Source organism: Pelodiscus sinensis, chromosome 10 (genome assembly GCF_049634645.1).
Source record: "Pelodiscus sinensis isolate JC-2024 chromosome 10, ASM4963464v1, whole genome shotgun sequence".
NCBI classification, from domain to species: domain Eukaryota; kingdom Metazoa; phylum Chordata; order Testudines; family Trionychidae; genus Pelodiscus; species Pelodiscus sinensis.
In genome coordinates, this window is record NC_134720.1 from 3,278,977 (window position 1) to 3,296,945 (window position 17,969).

Below are 17,969 nucleotides of genomic sequence, written 5' to 3' on the forward strand. Positions count from 1 at the left end.
GAGTTTCATCCCGGGTCTACTTTTCTCTGGTGCGTCTGGGACTCTTGTACTGGCCCGGCTCGCTCCGGCTCCGCTCTTCGGCTGGACCTCGGTGCCACACCTGGGCCTCACCATGCCCGGGCCCCAGACTCCTCCCTTCCCGTCCCACGGGCCCTCCCTCTCCTCTGGGTCCTCCGCCACTTTGCCTGGCCTGCCCCTCGCCTGACCTGGGCATCCTTCCCACCCGGGCCCCCCTCGTCCAGGCTGGGGAGTCCCATGCCCCCTTGCTCTGGCGTCCGCTCACTCTGCCCTGCCCTCTGCTCGTGTGAGTCCCTAACAGGGGCGACTCGGGGTCCCTCCCATGCAGGTGGAACGTGGCTTCCTCGCCCACCTGCCAGCTGAGCGGAGGGAAACCGAGGCAGCTGCCACGTCCCCTGCTGTAGCCGGCTATCGCGCCGGCGAGGGAGGGCAGCAGAAAGACAGGGACAGAACGGCTGTCGTGGCAGCCCCCCCAGCCGGGTAGAAGTCCCCCTTCCCCAGAGCAGCAGGCAGGGGAGATGTGCTGCAGGATGTGGGGGGCGCAGTGCTGGGGGGACGTGGAGGGGTGAGGTGAGCTGGGGGTGAGCTGGGTTCAGCAGCAGGGAGAAGGGGGCAGGCTGGGGTCCGAGGGGAAGGCTTGGAGGAACCTGGCACCAGGCCGCATGCTGGCAGTGAGTCACAGGATCCTGGTTCCCCCCCCCCCCCCGGGGGGGGTTCCTTGGCCAGCTGTCTGTCTGTGGGCAAGTCGCCTTCCCTGGTGTGTGCCCCGGGCGCGGGGCGTAGCCCCACAGCCTCCAGGAGCCAACGCTGCCACGGCCCGGACGTGGGACACCCCCGCTGGGCCATTCCCTGAGACGCTGCCCAGACCAGTCGCTCACGAGTGGCCCACACGTGACGTGGCCGTGGTCTGAGGCCAGCGGCGAGTGTGCAGGGCATGCACAGAGGGGATTGCAGTCCAGCGGGCCCCACTCCCGGCGCTCAGAGACGGGCACCGGGTCCGGGTCCCTGTCCTGCCAAGGTGCTTCCTTGCCGTCCAGCTGGTGGCACCCTGGCCAGGCCAGCGCATCAAGATGGCTGCTCCCCGGTCTGTGCCGTGCCCTCCTCTACGCCCATCGCCAGCCGCACGCCAGGCTCCCCGCAGCGCCACGCCCCAACGGCAACATCACCCCTCAGTGCAGGATCGCCATCCTGCTCGCAGGCACCGCTCTCCCAGCACGGAGGCTCTGCCTGGCTTTGCCCACCTTGTAGCGACGGCAGGTTGCGCCTCGCTGGCTCCCCTCGACTTGCAGGGGCAGGAGATTCCACTGGGGCCTCGCCAGCCTCCGATTCCAGGCAGGCGATTTTTCTAGTCTTGTGCTGATTTGCCTCCCTCTCCTCAGTGCCCCCTGCCAGGACAAGGGCTTCTGAGGGCAAGAGTCAGCAGGAAACTGGTGTCTGAGGAGAACCTGGCAGTGAAGCGGGCCCAGCGACGGTGGGGCGGCCGTCCTCTGTTTCCTGCCCCCTTGAGCCTCCTGGCCTGGCCCCCGTGTGCACTATTGTCCGAGGTAGATTCAGCGGGTCGTGAGGCGTATGGCCCATTAAAAATGCCCCGTCCTGTGAGGGCTGCTTGTTTCCTGCGTAGAACATCAAGTGACGTTGCGGCGTGATACCCGGTCTGCAGCCAGCACCTCAAACGAGGGGTGCTAGATATCGGTTCATTGAATAGTCGAGTAACCTCATGAATTCTTAGCGGTTAGTTGACTAGTCTATAGTCCCCAGTGGGGCAGGCAGCCGCTGCGAGCCAGAACCAAGCTGGGCTGCTGGCTAGCGAGGGTTGCCAGGTGTCCGGTTTTCTACCGGACAGTCCGGTTTTGGGGGCCTCTGTCCAGTTAAAAAAATGGAGAAAATCCCGGACACGTGCAAGGTGCAGTGTTTGCTGGTTTTCCGGCGGGGCGCTAGACGGGAGCCTGGCAGGGGCGGGGGGAGTGGCTGGGAGGCGGGGCGCGATCGGCGCTGGGAGCCCTGGTTGCATGAGAGGAGATGGGGAAGCCCAGTCCCTGCTCCTAAGCGCTGGTGAAGCCGCAGCCGGACTCGCTTCGCCAGGACCGTGCGCGGGATGGGCAGCGCCCTGGAATCTGCACACGCCCGGGTCGGTCCCGCTCCCTGCCGGCCGATTCGCTCCCCCCAGGCCAGCTCTGCTTCCTGCCGGCCACCCCTCCCCTGGCCAGCCCTGCTGCCCCCGACCCCCCCACTGCTGGCCACCCCTCCCCCAATCAGCTCCATTGCCCCCCCCCACTAGCTCTGGTTCCCGGTCCCCCCCTTCCTCCCAGTCCCCCACTTCCTCCGGGTCCCCCCCTTCCTCCAGGCCAGCCCTGCTCCCCTCCCGGCTGGTCCCTCCCCCCCTTCCCGATCAAGTGTGTCTGGTATGTTTTTTGGGACTACCTGGTAACCCTACAGCCAGCCTGCAAAAAATGAACTGGCCAGGGTGGAGGGAGCGAAATGCTTGTCGTCTATAGCATTAACCTCTAAGCTTTTGCTGGTTGGATACTGGGTTCATCGCCGATACTGTTACATCCCTCCCTCAAAACAGAGGCGTTGTCCTTGTGGGGTGGTGCAGTCGGGCGTTTCTCTCCCGCCTGTGGAGACTGGCTTGGCTGCTGGCCACGTCCCCACGGTAACGGCACCCCGGGAGTCCCCCAGTTTTGCATGACGCTGCAGTTGGAATATCTCAGCCGCTCCTTGCTCCCCTGGGGAGCATTCCCGCAGAGAGATCGGGGGATTCCCTCCTCCTGGGATCTGGCTGCATTTCCGCGTTTGGTGTCTCCTTCGTCTGCTGACGCTTTCATCCGCGTGCCCCCTCGCGTTCACCAGCCCGACAGCCCCTCTTCTCCGCCGGGGCCCAGTGCCTGGCAGCGCCGCCCCCCACTGGAGTGACGCTAGAGCGGGAGGTCCGCGATAAAGAGCGAGGCGTTTGGAAGGGGAGGAGGAGGTGAAACTCTGGGTGCCTGGGGGGCCGCGGAGAAGGGGGATGGCGGGTGGAGAAGTAGGCGGGACCGTTCCTAGCACGCGAGGCCTCTCGCTGTCCTGCTGCCAACGGGTGGTTTCCTATCACCGGGCGAGCTTGTGACCCCACAGCTTGCTTGGCCGCCAAGGGTTCTCCCGGCCAGATGAAGAGCCGGCTCCGCGTGTCCGCATGGCGGGGAGTAACACGAGGTTGTGTCCTCCTAGATTCCACTAAGAAGCTGAAGGATGTCCTGGAAGAGTTCCAAGGGGACGGGGTCCTCTCCAAATACAACCCAGAGCAGGTAAGGAGGGTTACAGGGGAGTGTCCGAATATCGGGTCTTGCGAACTCTTCCCCTTCCGACAGGCCAGGAAGGCTGAGGAGTGTGACACAGCTACGAGCCTCCCCCTCGCCGGTCTTTCCAAGTCTTGTGCCACCCGTTCCCTAAGGATGGAGCCGTGGGGCTCTCCTTCTCCTCGGCAGGCCCGATGTGCGTGGAGCCCGTGGGGGTCCGGTCTCCCAGGGCGGTGACAGCAGGAGCTGACGTTCCTTTAGCACTAATTTCAGAGAAAACAGATCTGAACGACAATGGCCGGCCTCTGGCCACGCCTGCCTCTCCCTGCGGCTCGCTGGTCCCTGGAGCTGCGGGAGCCCCGTGCTTCTTCAGACTGGCACGTGGGTTCACAGCAGAGCTCGCAGACAGCTCCCCAGGCAGCCCCGGCCACCCACGCCCTTGACCGAAAGCAAGTAGCTCTTTAACCAGGGCAGCTCCTGGAGCTGGTCACTTGGACTTCCCAGCATTCCACGGGCCTGCGGTGGGCCGCAGCGCCGCTCGGGACTGGCCCTGCCGCCCTTCGGAGATGGAGGCGGAGCGGTGGGTTGGGGGAGACGGTCTTCAGGCAGGACGGGGAGGCTTGGGGGTCACAGTGGGATAGCCCCAGGGAGCACGGCTGACTCCTGTTTGCCCCCTTTGAATGCAAGCGTTGAGGGCCGGGCCGTGGTCCCGGTATCGGAGAGGGACTCGCTCTCTGTAGCTGGGCTGTGCATCGCAACGGCCCTCCATGCCTGTCCCAGAGAGGGGAGTTCACCGCCGTCCCGTCCCCTCCGCCAGGGATATCCGGACTCCACGGGTTGGCGGAGTTGCCACCATGTACACACGTGTCTGATCTTTGCCCCCTCCCCTCTGTGGCGTGAACTGCCCCCCGCCCGCTCTGTCCCTTCCCCGCCTCTTCCTTGGAGTGGCGTGGCCTGGTGAATGAGCGGGGGCGTGGCCTGGTGGATGAGCGGGGGCGTGGCCTGGTGGATGAGCGGGGGCGTGGCCTGGTGGATGAGTGGGGGCGTGGCCTGCTGTCTCTGGCCCCACACCGTGGCTCTGGCAGCGGGAAGTGGAGCGACACAGACCCAGCCCACTCTGCTGCCCCAGCTCCCAGCCCCGCTGAGTCTGGTGGCTTCCTGCTGCCGGTGAGTGTGGGGCTGGGCCCAACCCACACTGCTGGGGCCGGCCCCCCTGCTAGTGCCTGAGCCACTGTGGGCCCCACGGGGCCCCCAAAGCCTAGGGCCCACAGCAGTTTCCCCTGGACAAGATGGCTCTGCTGGCCCCTTCCCCCCACGGCATTTGGGGGACACATGGCCCTGCATGCCCGCCCTCCCCCACTCATCGCCTCTGCCTTCACTGCTTCCAGCTATTGTCCAGGGCGAGGGCTGGTGTTTGCTGACACCCTGAGAAAGGGGCAGCTACCCAGCTTCCGCAAGCGGGGGGAAGGGGCCCAAGGCCCTGAAGAGCTACAGTGTGGGGCATTGACAGCAGAGCTAGGCCGGAAGCCACTCGGCCTCGAGGACGGACGGAGCCGCGGGCGAGGTTTCACAAGTCCTGCCTGCAGCGTCGCTCCTTGCAGACAAAAGTCCCCTCGCCCCGATTTCTCCCTGCGTGGCCGGGCTCCCCCGCCAGTCCGACTCGGTCCGGGAAGCGCCTGCCCCTTCTCGCCCGTCTCCTCGGAGGGCTGGGCGTTGTGGATGGAGGCGGCGGGCGGGGAGGAAAGGGCCGTGAGCGGGCACTAGTGGGTTAGAATCGTTGGAAGCCGTCAGCTCGGAGAGGCGGTGGAGGGGGCAGAGCTGAGCAGGAGACCGCAGGCTCCAGAGCCAGAGAACACAGATGGACTTTAGACAAGGAGCCGGCCCGGGAGGGCTCGGGGGAAGTTTCTGTCCCTGAAGATACCCACACGGGACAGAGCAAGAAAAGGCCTCGTGAGGAGCAGCGAGTGAGAGCGTGTTGGAGAGAGAGGACGGGTATTTAGGAGCGCACGCGGGGCGAGCGGACTTCAGTGTGTCTCAGCTGCCTCGTGCCGAGCTTGCCTCTGGCTGTGCCCCGCCTAGGACGCGTCTCTCGCCGCGAGCATGTCCCGTGGATTCAGGGCGGGCCGCGGAGGTGGGAAGCCTTCGGGGGAAGTTACGGTAACGACTAATTCCCTGTCAAACGGCCTCGAAATGCCGGTCGGCTGCGGGAGAGGGCGAGTGGACCCAAGTGAAAAATTTCCTCAGCGTCTCTTCGTAATTGAGCAGAGCAAGAGCTGCCGCCTGCGCTTATTCCCGGCCATTCGTAGGGGAGACGCCCCGTGGCCCCTTCCTCCCGCCTGCGCTGGCACCACCAGGGGAAAGCTTAGTGGGTTTGCTCCCTGTCTCCCTCTCCCCCTCCCGAGCATCTTCAAAACCGTCCTGGCAGAATTGCTCCTCCCACTGCTCTCAGAGGTCCCACTTCTCCGGCTGCTTCAAAAGGAGCATGTGTGTGAAGCTTGCGGCCCGGCGAAGACGGGGGCGTACGGACCGGGCATTGGAGATGGCAACGGGATTCCTGTTCCTTCCCGTAGGACGTTAGACGCTGGCGAGGGTGCAGTGGGGAGGAATCCTTCACTGGATGGTTAGACCCTCTCCTGTTCATTTCTTCTCCTCTCCTGCTGTTTGCACCCGTCCAGGGCCTGCCACCCTCTCTCCCGCCGCTGTCCCTTGGCCACGCCATCCACGGACTCAGCTCTCCAGTCTTTCCTCCGGAATGGGTCCTGCCAGCCCCGAGGGTTTTGTTGCTCTTCTCTGAACTCCATTGAATGCGCCAGCGTCTGTCTGGTCCCCAAATCCCCGGGGCTGCAGTGAGCCAAAAGAAGGGACGCCGGAGGCTCCGTGAAGAGCCGATGGTGCAGCTCCCTCCAGCTGCGAGCATCCATCTCCCGCGCTGCCCCTGCACGCCGCCCTCCCCATCGGCACACGGACGCTGGCTCGTTACTGCCCCCGGGCTGCACTCTCCTGCCACCGCTGCTCGTTACTTCTATGCCTCTCTGGTCCTTCCGGGGCGTTAATTGGGACTGGAGTGACTATGGATGCTGTCAGCACGCGGCTAGAGCCCCCTGTCTCCGGCTCATTGTTACGCCTCCTTCTTGAGGCCCTACGCGGGTCCCGGGAGGGAATCCACAAAGTCTCTGTCCGCTGCTCCAAGGCAGGCCAGTAACCCCAGCCTGGTGGTCTCTGGGCTGAGGCTTCTGTGCAGCCTGTGTCCTTTCCCTACAAGCCAGGGGACTAAGGGGGGAGGGATAGGTTGATGGTTTGAGCATTGGCCTGCTAAACCCAGGGTGGTGAGTTCAATCCTTGCAGAGGCAATTTGGGGCAAACATTTGTCAGGGATGGTCCTTGGTCCTGCCATGAGGGCAGGGGACTGGACTCAATGACCTCTCAAGGTCCCTTCCGGCTCTGGGAGACAGGCAATCTCTGTTAATTTTTTTTAAAAAAAGGGCCTTGGATCGAGTTGTGTTAGATCATGGCTTAGCAAACCTGCTTTGGCTTTAGGACCAGCAACCCCCCCTCACCCCCCCTCCCCTGCCCACCACCAATGACCTAGGGGGGCTAGTGAGTTTTCCAATCGGTTCTTGATCTCTGCCAAGGTTTAACTCTCTGCCACGCTCCCGCCCACAAAGGTGGCTCAGACCTTACCGAGCAAGGCCTGGACAACAGGCTCAGGGAGACAAAGAGCCAAGTGACTTGCGCCTGGAGCTCCGGTGACACATGCTTTGTGTGCGGAGGCCTTTACAACGCCCCTCAGCCTTGTTTCTGTGTGCGGCTGCCAAAGGTTGTTTGAGCAACAGAAGGAAACGGCAGGGACGTTTCTGGGTGATAAAAGTGAGCTGCCGGGGATAGGATAAAACACACCCCAGGGCTCCACCCACCCACGCTGCCCCATTGGGGCACGTGATGACTCATGGTTCATTGCAGCTAGGGAGAGGAAACTTGGTTGCAAGGTTGGAATCTCTCCCGCCGAGGGCCATGGTGCGGCTCTGTCAAGCGACAGCCGCGGAGGAGCCCAGGAGAGCCGATTGCCGGGCGCCATGTGGGGAGAAGAACATAAAGCTCCCTTCGTGGTCACGATGTCCGGATTGTTTAGTGACACGCTCCAGGTCTTAGCTGCCCTCCGATTCCAGCCAGGCAGGCAAGAGCCCTGCTTGTGCCAACCGTGGTGTCAGCCAGTGCGAAATACGTCCCCGTGGCCGAGTCGGAGAGGCCACAGAATCCCAGGGAGGGAGGAGACCTCGAGAGTCACCGAGTCCAGCCCCCTGCCCAGAGCAGGACCAACCCAACTCCATCAACCCAGTCAGGCCAGGGTGCACCCTGCCAGCGGGTCCTCTTCTTTAGCACGGGGAGGGGGCTGGTGGGCTGCTGGAACTGGGGAAAGCTCACACTCCAGGCCCGCCGCCCCACACCTACCCCTGACGGAAAGGAAGGTGGGGCTTGCCCCCGCCAGAGGCCAGAAGGCCCCAGCTGAGACCCTGGCTCAAGGCCATGGTGGATCGAGGATGGCTGTGTCTGGATCTGTGGTCATCTGCTTTCTGGACCCTGGTGGCCAGCTGGCCGATGTTTTCCCTTTCCCTCTGTCCCCCAAGCTGTTACCTCTGCGCTGGCTTATCCCTGCGCCCAGCCGGCTGCCTGGTTCCTCATCTGCCTGCTCCAGAGTCGTCATCTGACTTCGGCTCCTGGCTCCCTGCTCTTCTCGTGACCCCCGCCTCCCCACTTCCGTGGCTGTTCCTCCCCTCCCCAACCTCACGTGGCTGTTCCTTCCCGCCTCCGCTTCCTCTCCTCCCTCCACCTCCCCGCTTCCCTGGCTGTTCCTTCCCGCCTCCCTTTTCTCCCCTCCCTCCACCTCCCCACTTCCGTGGCTGTTCCTTCCTGCCTCCCCATCCTCCCCTCCCTCCACCTCCTCACTTCCGTGGCTGTTCCTTCCTGCCTCCCCTTCCTCCCCTCCCTCCACCTCCCCACTTCCGTGGCTGTTCCTTCCTGCCTCCCCTTCCTCCCCTCCCTCCACCTCCCCACTTCCGTGGCTGTTCCTTCCTGCCTCCCCTTCCTCTCCTCCCTCCACCTCCTCACTTCCATGGCTGTTCCTTCCTGCCTCCCCTTCCTCTCCTCCCTCCACCTCCTCACTTCCGTGGCTGTTCCTTCCTGCCTCCCCTTCCTCTCCTCCCTCCACCTCCTCACTTCCGTGGCTGTTCCTTCCTGCCTCCCCTTCCTCCCCTCCCTCCACCTCCCCACTTCCGTGGCTGTTCCTTCCTGCCTCCCCTTCTTCCCCTCCCTCCACCTCCTCACTTCCGTGGCTGTTCCTTCCTGCCTCCCCTTCCTCTCCTCCCTCCACCTCCTCACTTCCGTGGCTGTTCCTTCCCGCCTCCCCATCCTCCCCTCCCTCCACCTCCTCACTTCCGTGGCTGTTCCTTCCTGCCTCCCCTTCTTCCCCTCCCTCCACCTCCTCACTTCCGTGGCTGTTCCTTCCCGCCTCCCCTTCCTCTCCTCCCTCCACCTCCTCACTTCCGTGGCTGTTCCTTCCCGCCTCCCCATCCTCCCCTCCCTCCACCTCCTCACTTCCGTGGCTGTTCCTTCCTGCCTCCCCTTCCTCCCCTCCCTCCACCTCCTCTCTTCCGTGGCTGTTCCTTCCTGCCTCCCCTTCCTCCCCTCCCTCCACCTCCTCTCTTCCGTGGCTGTTCCTTCCTGCCTCCCCTTCCTCCCCTCCCTCCACCTCCTCTATTCCGTGGCTGTTCCTTCCTGCCTCCCCATCCTCCCCTCCCTCCACCTCCTCACTTCCGTGGCTGTTCCTTCCTGCCTCCCCTTCTTCCCCTCCCTCCACCTCCTCACTTCCGTGGCTGTTCCTTCCTGCCTCCCCTTCCTCCCCTTCCTCCACCTCCCCACTTCCGTGGCTGTTCCTTCCTGCCTCCCCTTCCTCTCCTCCCTCCACCTCCTCTCTTCCGTGGCTGTTCCTTCCCGCCTCCCCTTCCTCCCCTCCCTCCACCTCCTCTCTTCCGTGGCTGTTCCTTCCCGCCTCCCCTTCCTCCCCTCCCTCCACCTCCTCTCTTCCGTGGCTGTTCCTTCCCGCCTCCCCTTCCTCCCCTCCCTCCACCTCCTCTCTTCCGTGGCTGTTCCTTCCCGCCTCCCCTTCCTCCCCTCCCTCCACCTCCTCTCTTCCGTGGCTGTTCCTTCCCGCCTCCCCTTCCTCCCCTCCCTCCACCTCCTCTCTTCCGTGGCTGTTCCTTCCTGCCTCCCCGTCTTCCCCTCCCCCTGCCTCCCCTTCACCTTCTGAGGTTCTTCCGCCGTCCTGCCACCCTCAGTGACCCCATTGCATGGGCCGCAGCCTCACTGCGGCGTGCTCGGCCTGGCAGCCTCCTCCACCCCTGGGGGGGGCAGGTGGAGCCGCACCCGGACTCACACGCCTCCTCCCAAGACTGCTCCCGAGTTCTGCAGGAGCGAGGCCACTGCCAAAGCCGGGCTGGGCCCTGCTGCCTGCTAGGCCAGCCACCCCACAGAGCTTGGCGGGTGTTGGGGGGGTCCTTGGGGCACTGGCCACTTCATTATTTTAGCTGAACTCTTCGCGGGCTTCTCTTCCCCCCGCACGACCAGCCCCAAACGCTCACAAAGTGAGAGCCCCCCCCCAAATCGAGAGACAGGCGGGTTTTAAATAGATGTCGGGTTCTTTTTATTTTCCTCCCAGCTTTGCAGCCTGCCGGGCTCACATTTCCAAGCTTTTCTCGGCAGCCGTGAGGACTCGACTTCTCTCGCTTACCCGCGACTGCTGAGACCCCCTCCCCGTCTCTTCTGAGAGCAGGCGGGGCTTTCGGGCGAACCGCGCACAGCCGGGTGCTTGTGCGCTACGAGGGCAGCACGGTCCCTGCGCAGCGTGTCTCTGAGCGTCGGCTCATCCCACCGGGACTCCTGCCCGCCACCCGCTCACTAATCTCTCCTCTCTCTTTCCTCTACTCTTGTCTGCTGCAGAAGCAAGACACCCTCAACCAAGTAAGAGACCTGCCTGCTTCTCGGGGGTTAGGGGTGGTCAGGTTGGTAGCGTCTGCTTTGCATGCTGGCATCTACCCACTCACTAGAAGTCCCGGCAGGGTAACCCCTGGGGTCCATAGAAAGGTCTCCAGTGACCAGTCAGCACCAGGAGAAAGGAACAGACCCACGGCTGCTTCCCACAAGCCTGGAAGCAAAGAGCCGGGCAGCCAGCTCTCCCCTCTGCGGCCGTTCCCAGCGCAAAGGGGTTTGGTATGCCCCTGCCAGGCCATAGACAGCCCAGCAGTCCTCCACGCCACCAGCACGGTACAGACCCCTTGGCCGGCCGGGGAACCCCTCCTGCCAGCACCGTGCATAGTGATCTGAAGACACAACATTACCCATTCGCCGCAGGGTCAGGGACAGCTCGCGGGAGTGCAGAAATCAGTGGCTATCGGGCATGCCCCATAACCACCCACAAACAAGCCACGGAAACAGCGTGGCTGTGGCAGGAGCTTTGGGGCAGGCCACCATGTTAGCAGAGCCGTCCTTGCCTCGAGGCCCCGGCCTGTGTCGGGCAGGACTTCCTGTGTGAGTAAATGCAGGCAGCTGGGGGAGAGCGGTGCCGGGGCTGAGATGTGCCCAAAGGGCGAGACGCTGGAGGGCCGCTTGCTCAGGGAGCGGCCTGGCCTGCCGCCGAGGGGTGACCACTGCCCGTGGGCTGAGCTAGCCTGGGAGCTGGGAGCGGTCAGCGGGTAGCAGAATGGACCCCGGCCCAGCCGAAGCAGCCAGCTCTGTGCCCCAACGCCTGAGCAGCGGGCCGCCTGGGCTCCGTGGAGACCCTGCTCTCGGCAGGAGAGCCAGCTAGAGCAGGGTGCAGCTTCCCTTGGCCCCCTCCGTGCATCGACCGCGCCGGTGCCAGCCAGATCCAGCCGTGCGGGAAGAGGCGAGGGGGTGGCTTCCCAGCGTCCCTTCCAGGAACGGGAGGCTCCGGGGCCCAGCGACCTGCTTCCTGCGGTGGCCATGGAGCTAGGCAGCTCCTCCTCTCGGGGCCAGTGGAGGCCGGGGAGCCTCGCCCTGTGCCCAGCCTGGCCGGGGGCACTGGGCAGACGTCTGCAAGAGCAGCGGTGGGAGCTTGGGCAGAGCTTTCAGGGCAGCCGGTTACATTCTGGGTGGGGCTGGGGGAAATGCCAAGCGGCGGCCCCATGCGCAGTCCTGTGGAGATCTTCCAGACAAGATGGCGCACGTTCCAGCGGGCCGGGGGGGCGGTGGCTTCCCCGGTTTTATCCCCCTCAGGCGCAGGGGCTGGCGGGGGCTGGGGAACCCTGCAGGCCTGGTCCATGAGCGTGTCAGAGCGTGTCAGCCGTGGGCCGTTGTGACAGCCTCCCATGGGTCCCCTCCACAGCCCATCGACTACGAGGGGTTCCAGCTCTTCATGAAGACGTACCTGGAGGTGGATATTCCGGAGGAGCTCTGCCAACACCTCTTCATGTCCTTCAAGCGCAAGATCTGCCAGCGCTCCCCAGAGGCGCCGCGCCCGGGGGCCAGCATCTCGCAGCTCAACAGCCTGGGTAAGCGCCGCCAGCCCGCTCCCGCCCTTCCATGGGCCCGCCCGGCAGTGGTCCGCTCCCAGGTCAGGGAGGACCCGTCAGTTGCTCAGGTCTCCATCTCACTGTAAATTGTTGGCACCCAGGGAAATGGCGCGTCTAATGACCACCCGCCCCGGGCAGAGCAGTGGCGCCGCGCCGCGGACTGGTGCTCGGGGCAGGGGCAAGGTGTGGGGCCCCTGTGGCCACCCCTACGCCTGGGGTCTGGAGGGACGAGTCACCGGTTTCCGGGAGCCACGCGAGTGGGGAGCCTGCCTGCCCTGCACCAACCCAGCGCTCAATGGCCCGCTCCGTGGCACTGACCAGAGTGGCCAGGGTCCCTTTTCCACCAGGTGTCCCAGTCGAAAACTGCCCGGGAACACGTGGCATTTGCTGTAGCTGGCATCAGGCGTGGCCAGGCCTGCCGAAGGGGAGGGAAGGGGGCAACTGCCTCGGGGTGTGGAGATACAAACGGGCCTGGAGCTCCCGGCCACCACTGCCGCTACTGTGGTCCCCAGCCCCGCCCTTTCCCCTGAGGCCACGCCCCTTCCCAGAGGCCACGCCCCTTCCCAGAGATCATGTCCCTTTCCAGAGGCCCCACCCCTTCCCCTGAGGTCCCGCCCCTTCCCCTGAGGTCCCGCCCCATGCAGTCCCTTCCTCCTGAATTTCCACCCCTGCACCTTCCCTTTCTCCCTGAGTCCTGCCCTCACACCACCCCTTCCCCCGAGGCCCTGCTCCCATGCCGCCTCTTCCCCCCAATACTCGCTCCTCTTCGCCCCCTCCCCTGTCAGTCACTGTTACGGCCAATAAAGAGTGAGTGGCATAGCCCCTCCCGCTCTTAAAAGTGTGGGGGAGACACGGTCCCTGCCCCCCATTCCGGCCCCCCCGGCTGGCCCCGCTCCGTGCCCAGCGTTGAGGGTGAGGGCCAGGCAGTGGGAGGGTAGTGGAGGGCCAGAGCGCTGGATTGACGTGCTCCAAGCGGCCTGCCCGAGGGGAGACTGGGCCGAGGCACGTCGGCTGGAGCTGGGCCATTGCCTCCCCGTTCCGCCTCAGCGACACGACAGGGCCTGCACACGCCTGGGCCCCGGCGCCCGTCCCCTGGGCACAGCTTAGTGCCGCACGTTCCTCTCAGGACTGGGGTGGGCCACAGGCGCTCCGAGCGCTCCCGGAGGTGCCGCGTATCCGTGGCGGCCCTGTGGGATGGGCTAGTGTAACGTGAGAGTCACCAGGAGGGAAGGGGACGCTTTGCTCCCTGACGTGAGTTGCGCACCCCCAGGCTCCGGAGGGGAAGGCATGTTCCTATCACAGCTCCTCCGGCACTGCCAAATGAGCAGGCCTTTTCTGTGTCTGTGGCACCACAACGAATCGCGGATCCTCCACCGAATGCCAGTGGGCTCACGTGGCTCGGGAGTCTGTGTTGAGGTGGCCACGGCCAACCACTGAACTTTGGTAAACGCTCTTGGACCTATCTTGCTCCTAAAGGCTTCGCTCCCTTGGCTTTCATTTCCAGGAAAGGGAGCTTGGCTAAAAAATGGGGAGGGGACTCGTGCACGATTTCTCATAATGCTCCGATGATGGTGGTTAAAGTCAGTGTATTTATTCTTTTCCTTTTCTCATGTGCTCAGAGCCGAAATCTATTGATGCGGGCATTTCCATCCAGACTGAAGTGGTCTGCGCTCCTGTCACAGGTACCCGCTGTGTTTGTGACTCATGGCATGATATGTGGACTCGCAGGCCAACTAAAACGGGAGGGAAAGCAATCAACTGACAGACAGGAATCAATGGGCTTCCACCCAGCCTGAGTTCCAGCTTTGTCTCCCCTGTTTACCAAGGACTGCTGCAACACCCCCCTACTCACCATCGCTGGCCTGGTAGGGTTCAGCTTTGTATGTCTGGAATTGCAGTGCAGGGAAATGTATTACTCAAGTCAATTGAGTGCAGACGAAAGCCCAGATCTCCAGAATTCTCTGGCCTATGCAGGGATTAACGTGAGAAGCTGGTTTACAGAGGAGATGGAATTTCCTCACCCCAGTGACTCCTTCTGGCCAATTGACAGCATGCTGGAGAGAACCCAGCTCAGAGGCCGGGGAAACTGGCAGCAGCGTGGGCCCTCAGGCGTATCAGTCAGGGTCCATTGGCCAGGCCGGGCTGCAGGCAGGGATACTGAGGTGTGGATCTCCCTGCCTCGGTTCCAGCTGTCTGCAGGGTTAAGTGTCCCATGGAGACTTATGTCCCTGGCAGTGTTATAGAGGGATTATGGGCTAGCTCAGGGGATGGCGTTCCTGTGACGGCCGGTAGGACTTTTCCATAGTGGCCTTTCCTCGCCAGCCCAGCTTCTCCTCAGGTTCTCCATGCAGTACCCCCTCCCATAGTGCCGGCTCTCTGCTCCGCAGCAGCACAGAGCCCCATAGGACCTTCCCCACAGATCCTTCGGGGAAGTGGAGAGAGGGAGGGGACGCAGACCAGTCCTGGGGGATGGGAGACAGGCCCCGTGGGGAGGCAGCCGCGGGGCGAAGGCCGGAGCAATGGGGAGCGGGGGAGGGGAGATGCCAAGCGGGGGTTCTCAGAGCACACGGAGCCCCTCGAGCCGTGTCCCTTGACCAAGCGGGGTGGCCCCAGGGGCGATGGGGAGGAGGCAGAGCCCACATCTGGAGGGAGGGAGGAGCCACACCGCCCTGTCTGTCATTTCACGCGGCCTGGGGTTGGCGCCTGACCCCAGAGGGCAGGGCAGGGCACGTGCTACACAGCCCAGGTGCTCGGCCCCGGAACGGGTTCTCCATGCCGGGCTGGCCAGGCCCCAGCAGGACTCCGGGCCGCTGGCTGGGGCCTGCTCCTTCGGCTTAGCCTGAGGTGCCATCTGCTGGGCTCGGCGTGTCGGTGGCGTGCTCTTCATGGTACCGTGTCCACCTCGCAGGGATCAATGGGAAAATGCTCTTAAGTGCCGTGGGCAGACACACTCCGGAGGCCAGGAGCTCCCCCTCTAGCCTCGCAGAGCAGCCAGCCTCTTCTCTGGCCCCCGCGCCTCCATCCCACCCCGGCGCCCTGGTGAACGCCTCTCCCAACTGGTCCAGGACCTCCTCTCAGAAATCCACCGCCGGCACGCCCTCCGCTCGCAACTCCTCGGGGTCCTCCAAGATCTCCGCCGGGTCTGTGCTCAGCCCGCAGTCCCCAGGTACGCTTTGGCGCCGGCAGGGCTATAGATACGAAAGTCCAGCGAAAGCAGAAGTTACTTATCAAGTGTTAACAAAGCTCATCTAGTCAGGGGGGATGTGGCTCATTCGCCCCAGTGGATGGGAAGATGTGAATATCAAGAGCAGGGGAAGTTGCCTTTGTAGTGCGTTAGCCAGTTCAGATCTGTATTCAGGCCTAATTGGATTGTATTGAATCTGTAAATGAACTGTGTTACCCCCAAAAATTCCCACTGGAGACCACCTATGGTTACACTAGTATGGATTTATTGTTTGAGGAATTAGCAATCCACTGTATGCACTACAAAAATAGAGCTGCCACCAAAGGTTTAAACTAAAGAGGGAACCAGCTATCTCTCTGTGTCTCACACAAACAAGCACAAACACCCCTCCGTTCATTCACACACATTCATTCCTGCCCTCAGGCGCTCACACTCTTCCACAGGCATATGGGTTGCAGAAGGAGCCAAGGCATGTGGATCCTGGAGGGTCTGTCTGCTCATCCTGGCTGGGGAGCTAGTCAGGAAAGACACTTGGCTGTAGACAGAGCTGCTTCTCAAGAGCAGGGGAAGAAAGAGAGAGTCTCCCATGTGCTCCCTGTCTTTATATTGTGTCTGTATGGCCCCAGCAAAGCAGTAGTCTGTGATCATAGAATCATAGAACACTAGGACTGGAAGGGACCTCGAGAGGTCATCGAGTCCTGTCCCCTGCCCTCATGGCAGGACCAAATACTGTCTAGACCATCCCTGATAGACATTTATCTAACTACTCTTAAATATCTCCAGAGATGGGGATTCCACAACCTCCCTGGGCAATTTATTCCAGTGTTTCCCCACCCTGACAGCTAGGAACTTTTTCCTAATGTCCAACCTAAACCTCCCTTGCTGCAGTTAAAGCCCATCACTCCTTCTTCTATCCTCAGAGGCCAAGATGAACAAGTTTTCTCCCTCCTCCTTGTAACACCCTTGAAAACGGCTACCATGTCCCCCCTCAGTCTTCTCTTTTCTAAACTAAACAAACCCAATTCTTTCAGCCTTCCCTTATAGGTCATGTTCTCTAGACCTTTCATCATTCTTGTTGCTCTTCTCTGGACCCTCTCCAATTTCTCCACATCCTTCTTGAAATGCGATGCCCAGAACTGGACACAATCCTCCAACTGAGGCCTAACCAGCACAGAGCAGAGCGGGAGAATGACTCCTCGTGTCTTGCTCACAACACTCCTGTTAATGCCTCCCAGACTCACGTTTGCTTTCATGATTTCATAATCATCGCCATGTGCTCCAGCCTTAGCCTTGCAGGTTCAAACACAAAACACACTCACACTCTCTCTCTCCCTCCGCCACTCAGGGGAGAATGCAGTTTAGAGCAAGTTACAAACAAAGTGGCTGAGAGTTACAAAGGTTGCACAGTTGCAGTTTCCAGTAAGTTTCTGAGAGTTACAAAGATGACAAAGATGACAGCAAGTGGCAAGGTTTGACAAAGACGACAATGAGTTGCAGATTCACCTTAGACCTCACAGTTAGTGCATTTTCAGAAAATGCATGTGTAAAATCAAGTCAGCTCAGGCGGAGGCTTTTTATGCAACAAGCTACAGTTCAGCTGTTGCCCTGGGTAATCCCGTTCTGAAGTGTTTTTGCAGAAGGATGGCTCCGTTTCAATCCATGTCCCATCCAACAGGACTTTGACCGCAGCAGGGCCAGAGCAGCTAAGCACCTTGGCTTACGACTGGCAACATAAATTCCCTGTCATTCAGTCCCTCGCTGTCTGAATAACACAGCAGCAGTGGCCCTAGAGACGGGGGGGTGGGCTCTGTGTGGCGTGTAGGCCGTGTCCGGTTGGGCCCCTTGCAAGCTAACGGCCTCCCTCTCCCTTTCACTGTAATTTCCTCCATCAGCTCTGGTGTGGGGTGCTGAGAAAAGCATGTGGTTCAGGGACTGGCTTGTCCGACACAACCTGGCTTGGCTTCCATCCATGGGTCAGTGACCCTATAGTGGCTGAGAGTCATGCTGGCCAGCTGCCGTCTGGTGGCCTCTGTGAAGAGTCGGTGGGATGTTTTCACACGTTCCGTTCACGACCCCTCAGCCCCACCCAGGGAACAGAGCCCAAAACGCTGTGGCCAAGGGTCCGCTCATGCAGGAAAGACCTGGGAGGACGGAGCTGGCGTTTGGGGGTGGCTTTGAATTTTCTCCTCTCGTCCCACAGGCTCCCGGAGCTTAGAAAAGAGGTTACCCTTTGGTCTGCGCAAGAACCACAACTCCCTGAAAATGGCCAATGCGCACCCACCGGCCCTGGCATCCCAAGTGGCCTACCTGAAGGACATCGTCTGCTACCTGTCACTGCTGGAACGGGGCCGGGCTGAGGACAAGCTGGAGTGTAAGTGCTGGCAGCCACGGAGACCATGCGGTGGTGCTGGGTGGGGCGGGCTGGGAGGAGAGGAGAGAAACGAGTGTGACAGTGGGGAGAGTCCTGTGTTCCCAGCTGGCTCCTGCGCTCCCTGTGAGCCTCACCACATGCCTGGCCTAAAGCAAAACACATCTGAGAGGAGCATTGCTGGAGCAAAGAGAAATCAGCTGAGGCCTCAGGTTCTGTCTACCCTTCAGGCTTTTTGCGCAGGAAGCTTTTGTCCGAAGAGATCTTCTGCGAAATGTCTTGCGCAAGAGAGCGCCCGCACTGCGAAAGCGCATCGAAAAAGCGTGGACTGCGTTCTCTCGCAAGAAAGCTCTGATGGCCAATCACAGAATGGCCGCCAGGGCACCTGTGCTTTTTCTCTTTTCTCTTCTTGCACAAAAAGCCCCTCTTCCCCGTACACACACACACAGACACACACACACACACACACACACACACACACACACACACACACACAGCTCTTGCACAAAAACGCGCTTGAAGTGTGGATGCTCCGCGAGTTT

The 17,969-nt window shown here is 62.0% G+C and overlaps 1 protein-coding gene across 3 annotated transcripts in view; it reads left to right on the plus strand.

The window, feature by feature from the left end:
* The window catches only part of DGKG (diacylglycerol kinase gamma), a 129,559-nt gene that overhangs the window by 58,462 nt on the left and 53,128 nt on the right, over positions 1-17,969 (plus strand). For 2 of the 3 annotated variants that reach the window (XM_075937330.1, XM_075937331.1), the window contains exons 3-8: positions 3,226-3,302; positions 10,287-10,307; positions 11,689-11,854; positions 13,495-13,557; positions 14,784-15,041; positions 17,260-17,430. In XM_075937330.1, coding sequence (XP_075793445.1) covers positions 3,226-3,302; positions 10,287-10,307; positions 11,689-11,854; positions 13,495-13,557; positions 14,784-15,041; positions 17,260-17,430 — 756 coding nt within the window. The remainder of the gene's footprint in view (positions 1-3,225; positions 3,303-10,286; positions 10,308-11,688; positions 11,855-13,494; positions 13,558-14,783; positions 15,042-17,259; positions 17,431-17,969) is intronic. The other variant, XM_075937332.1, reaches the window with a different exon arrangement.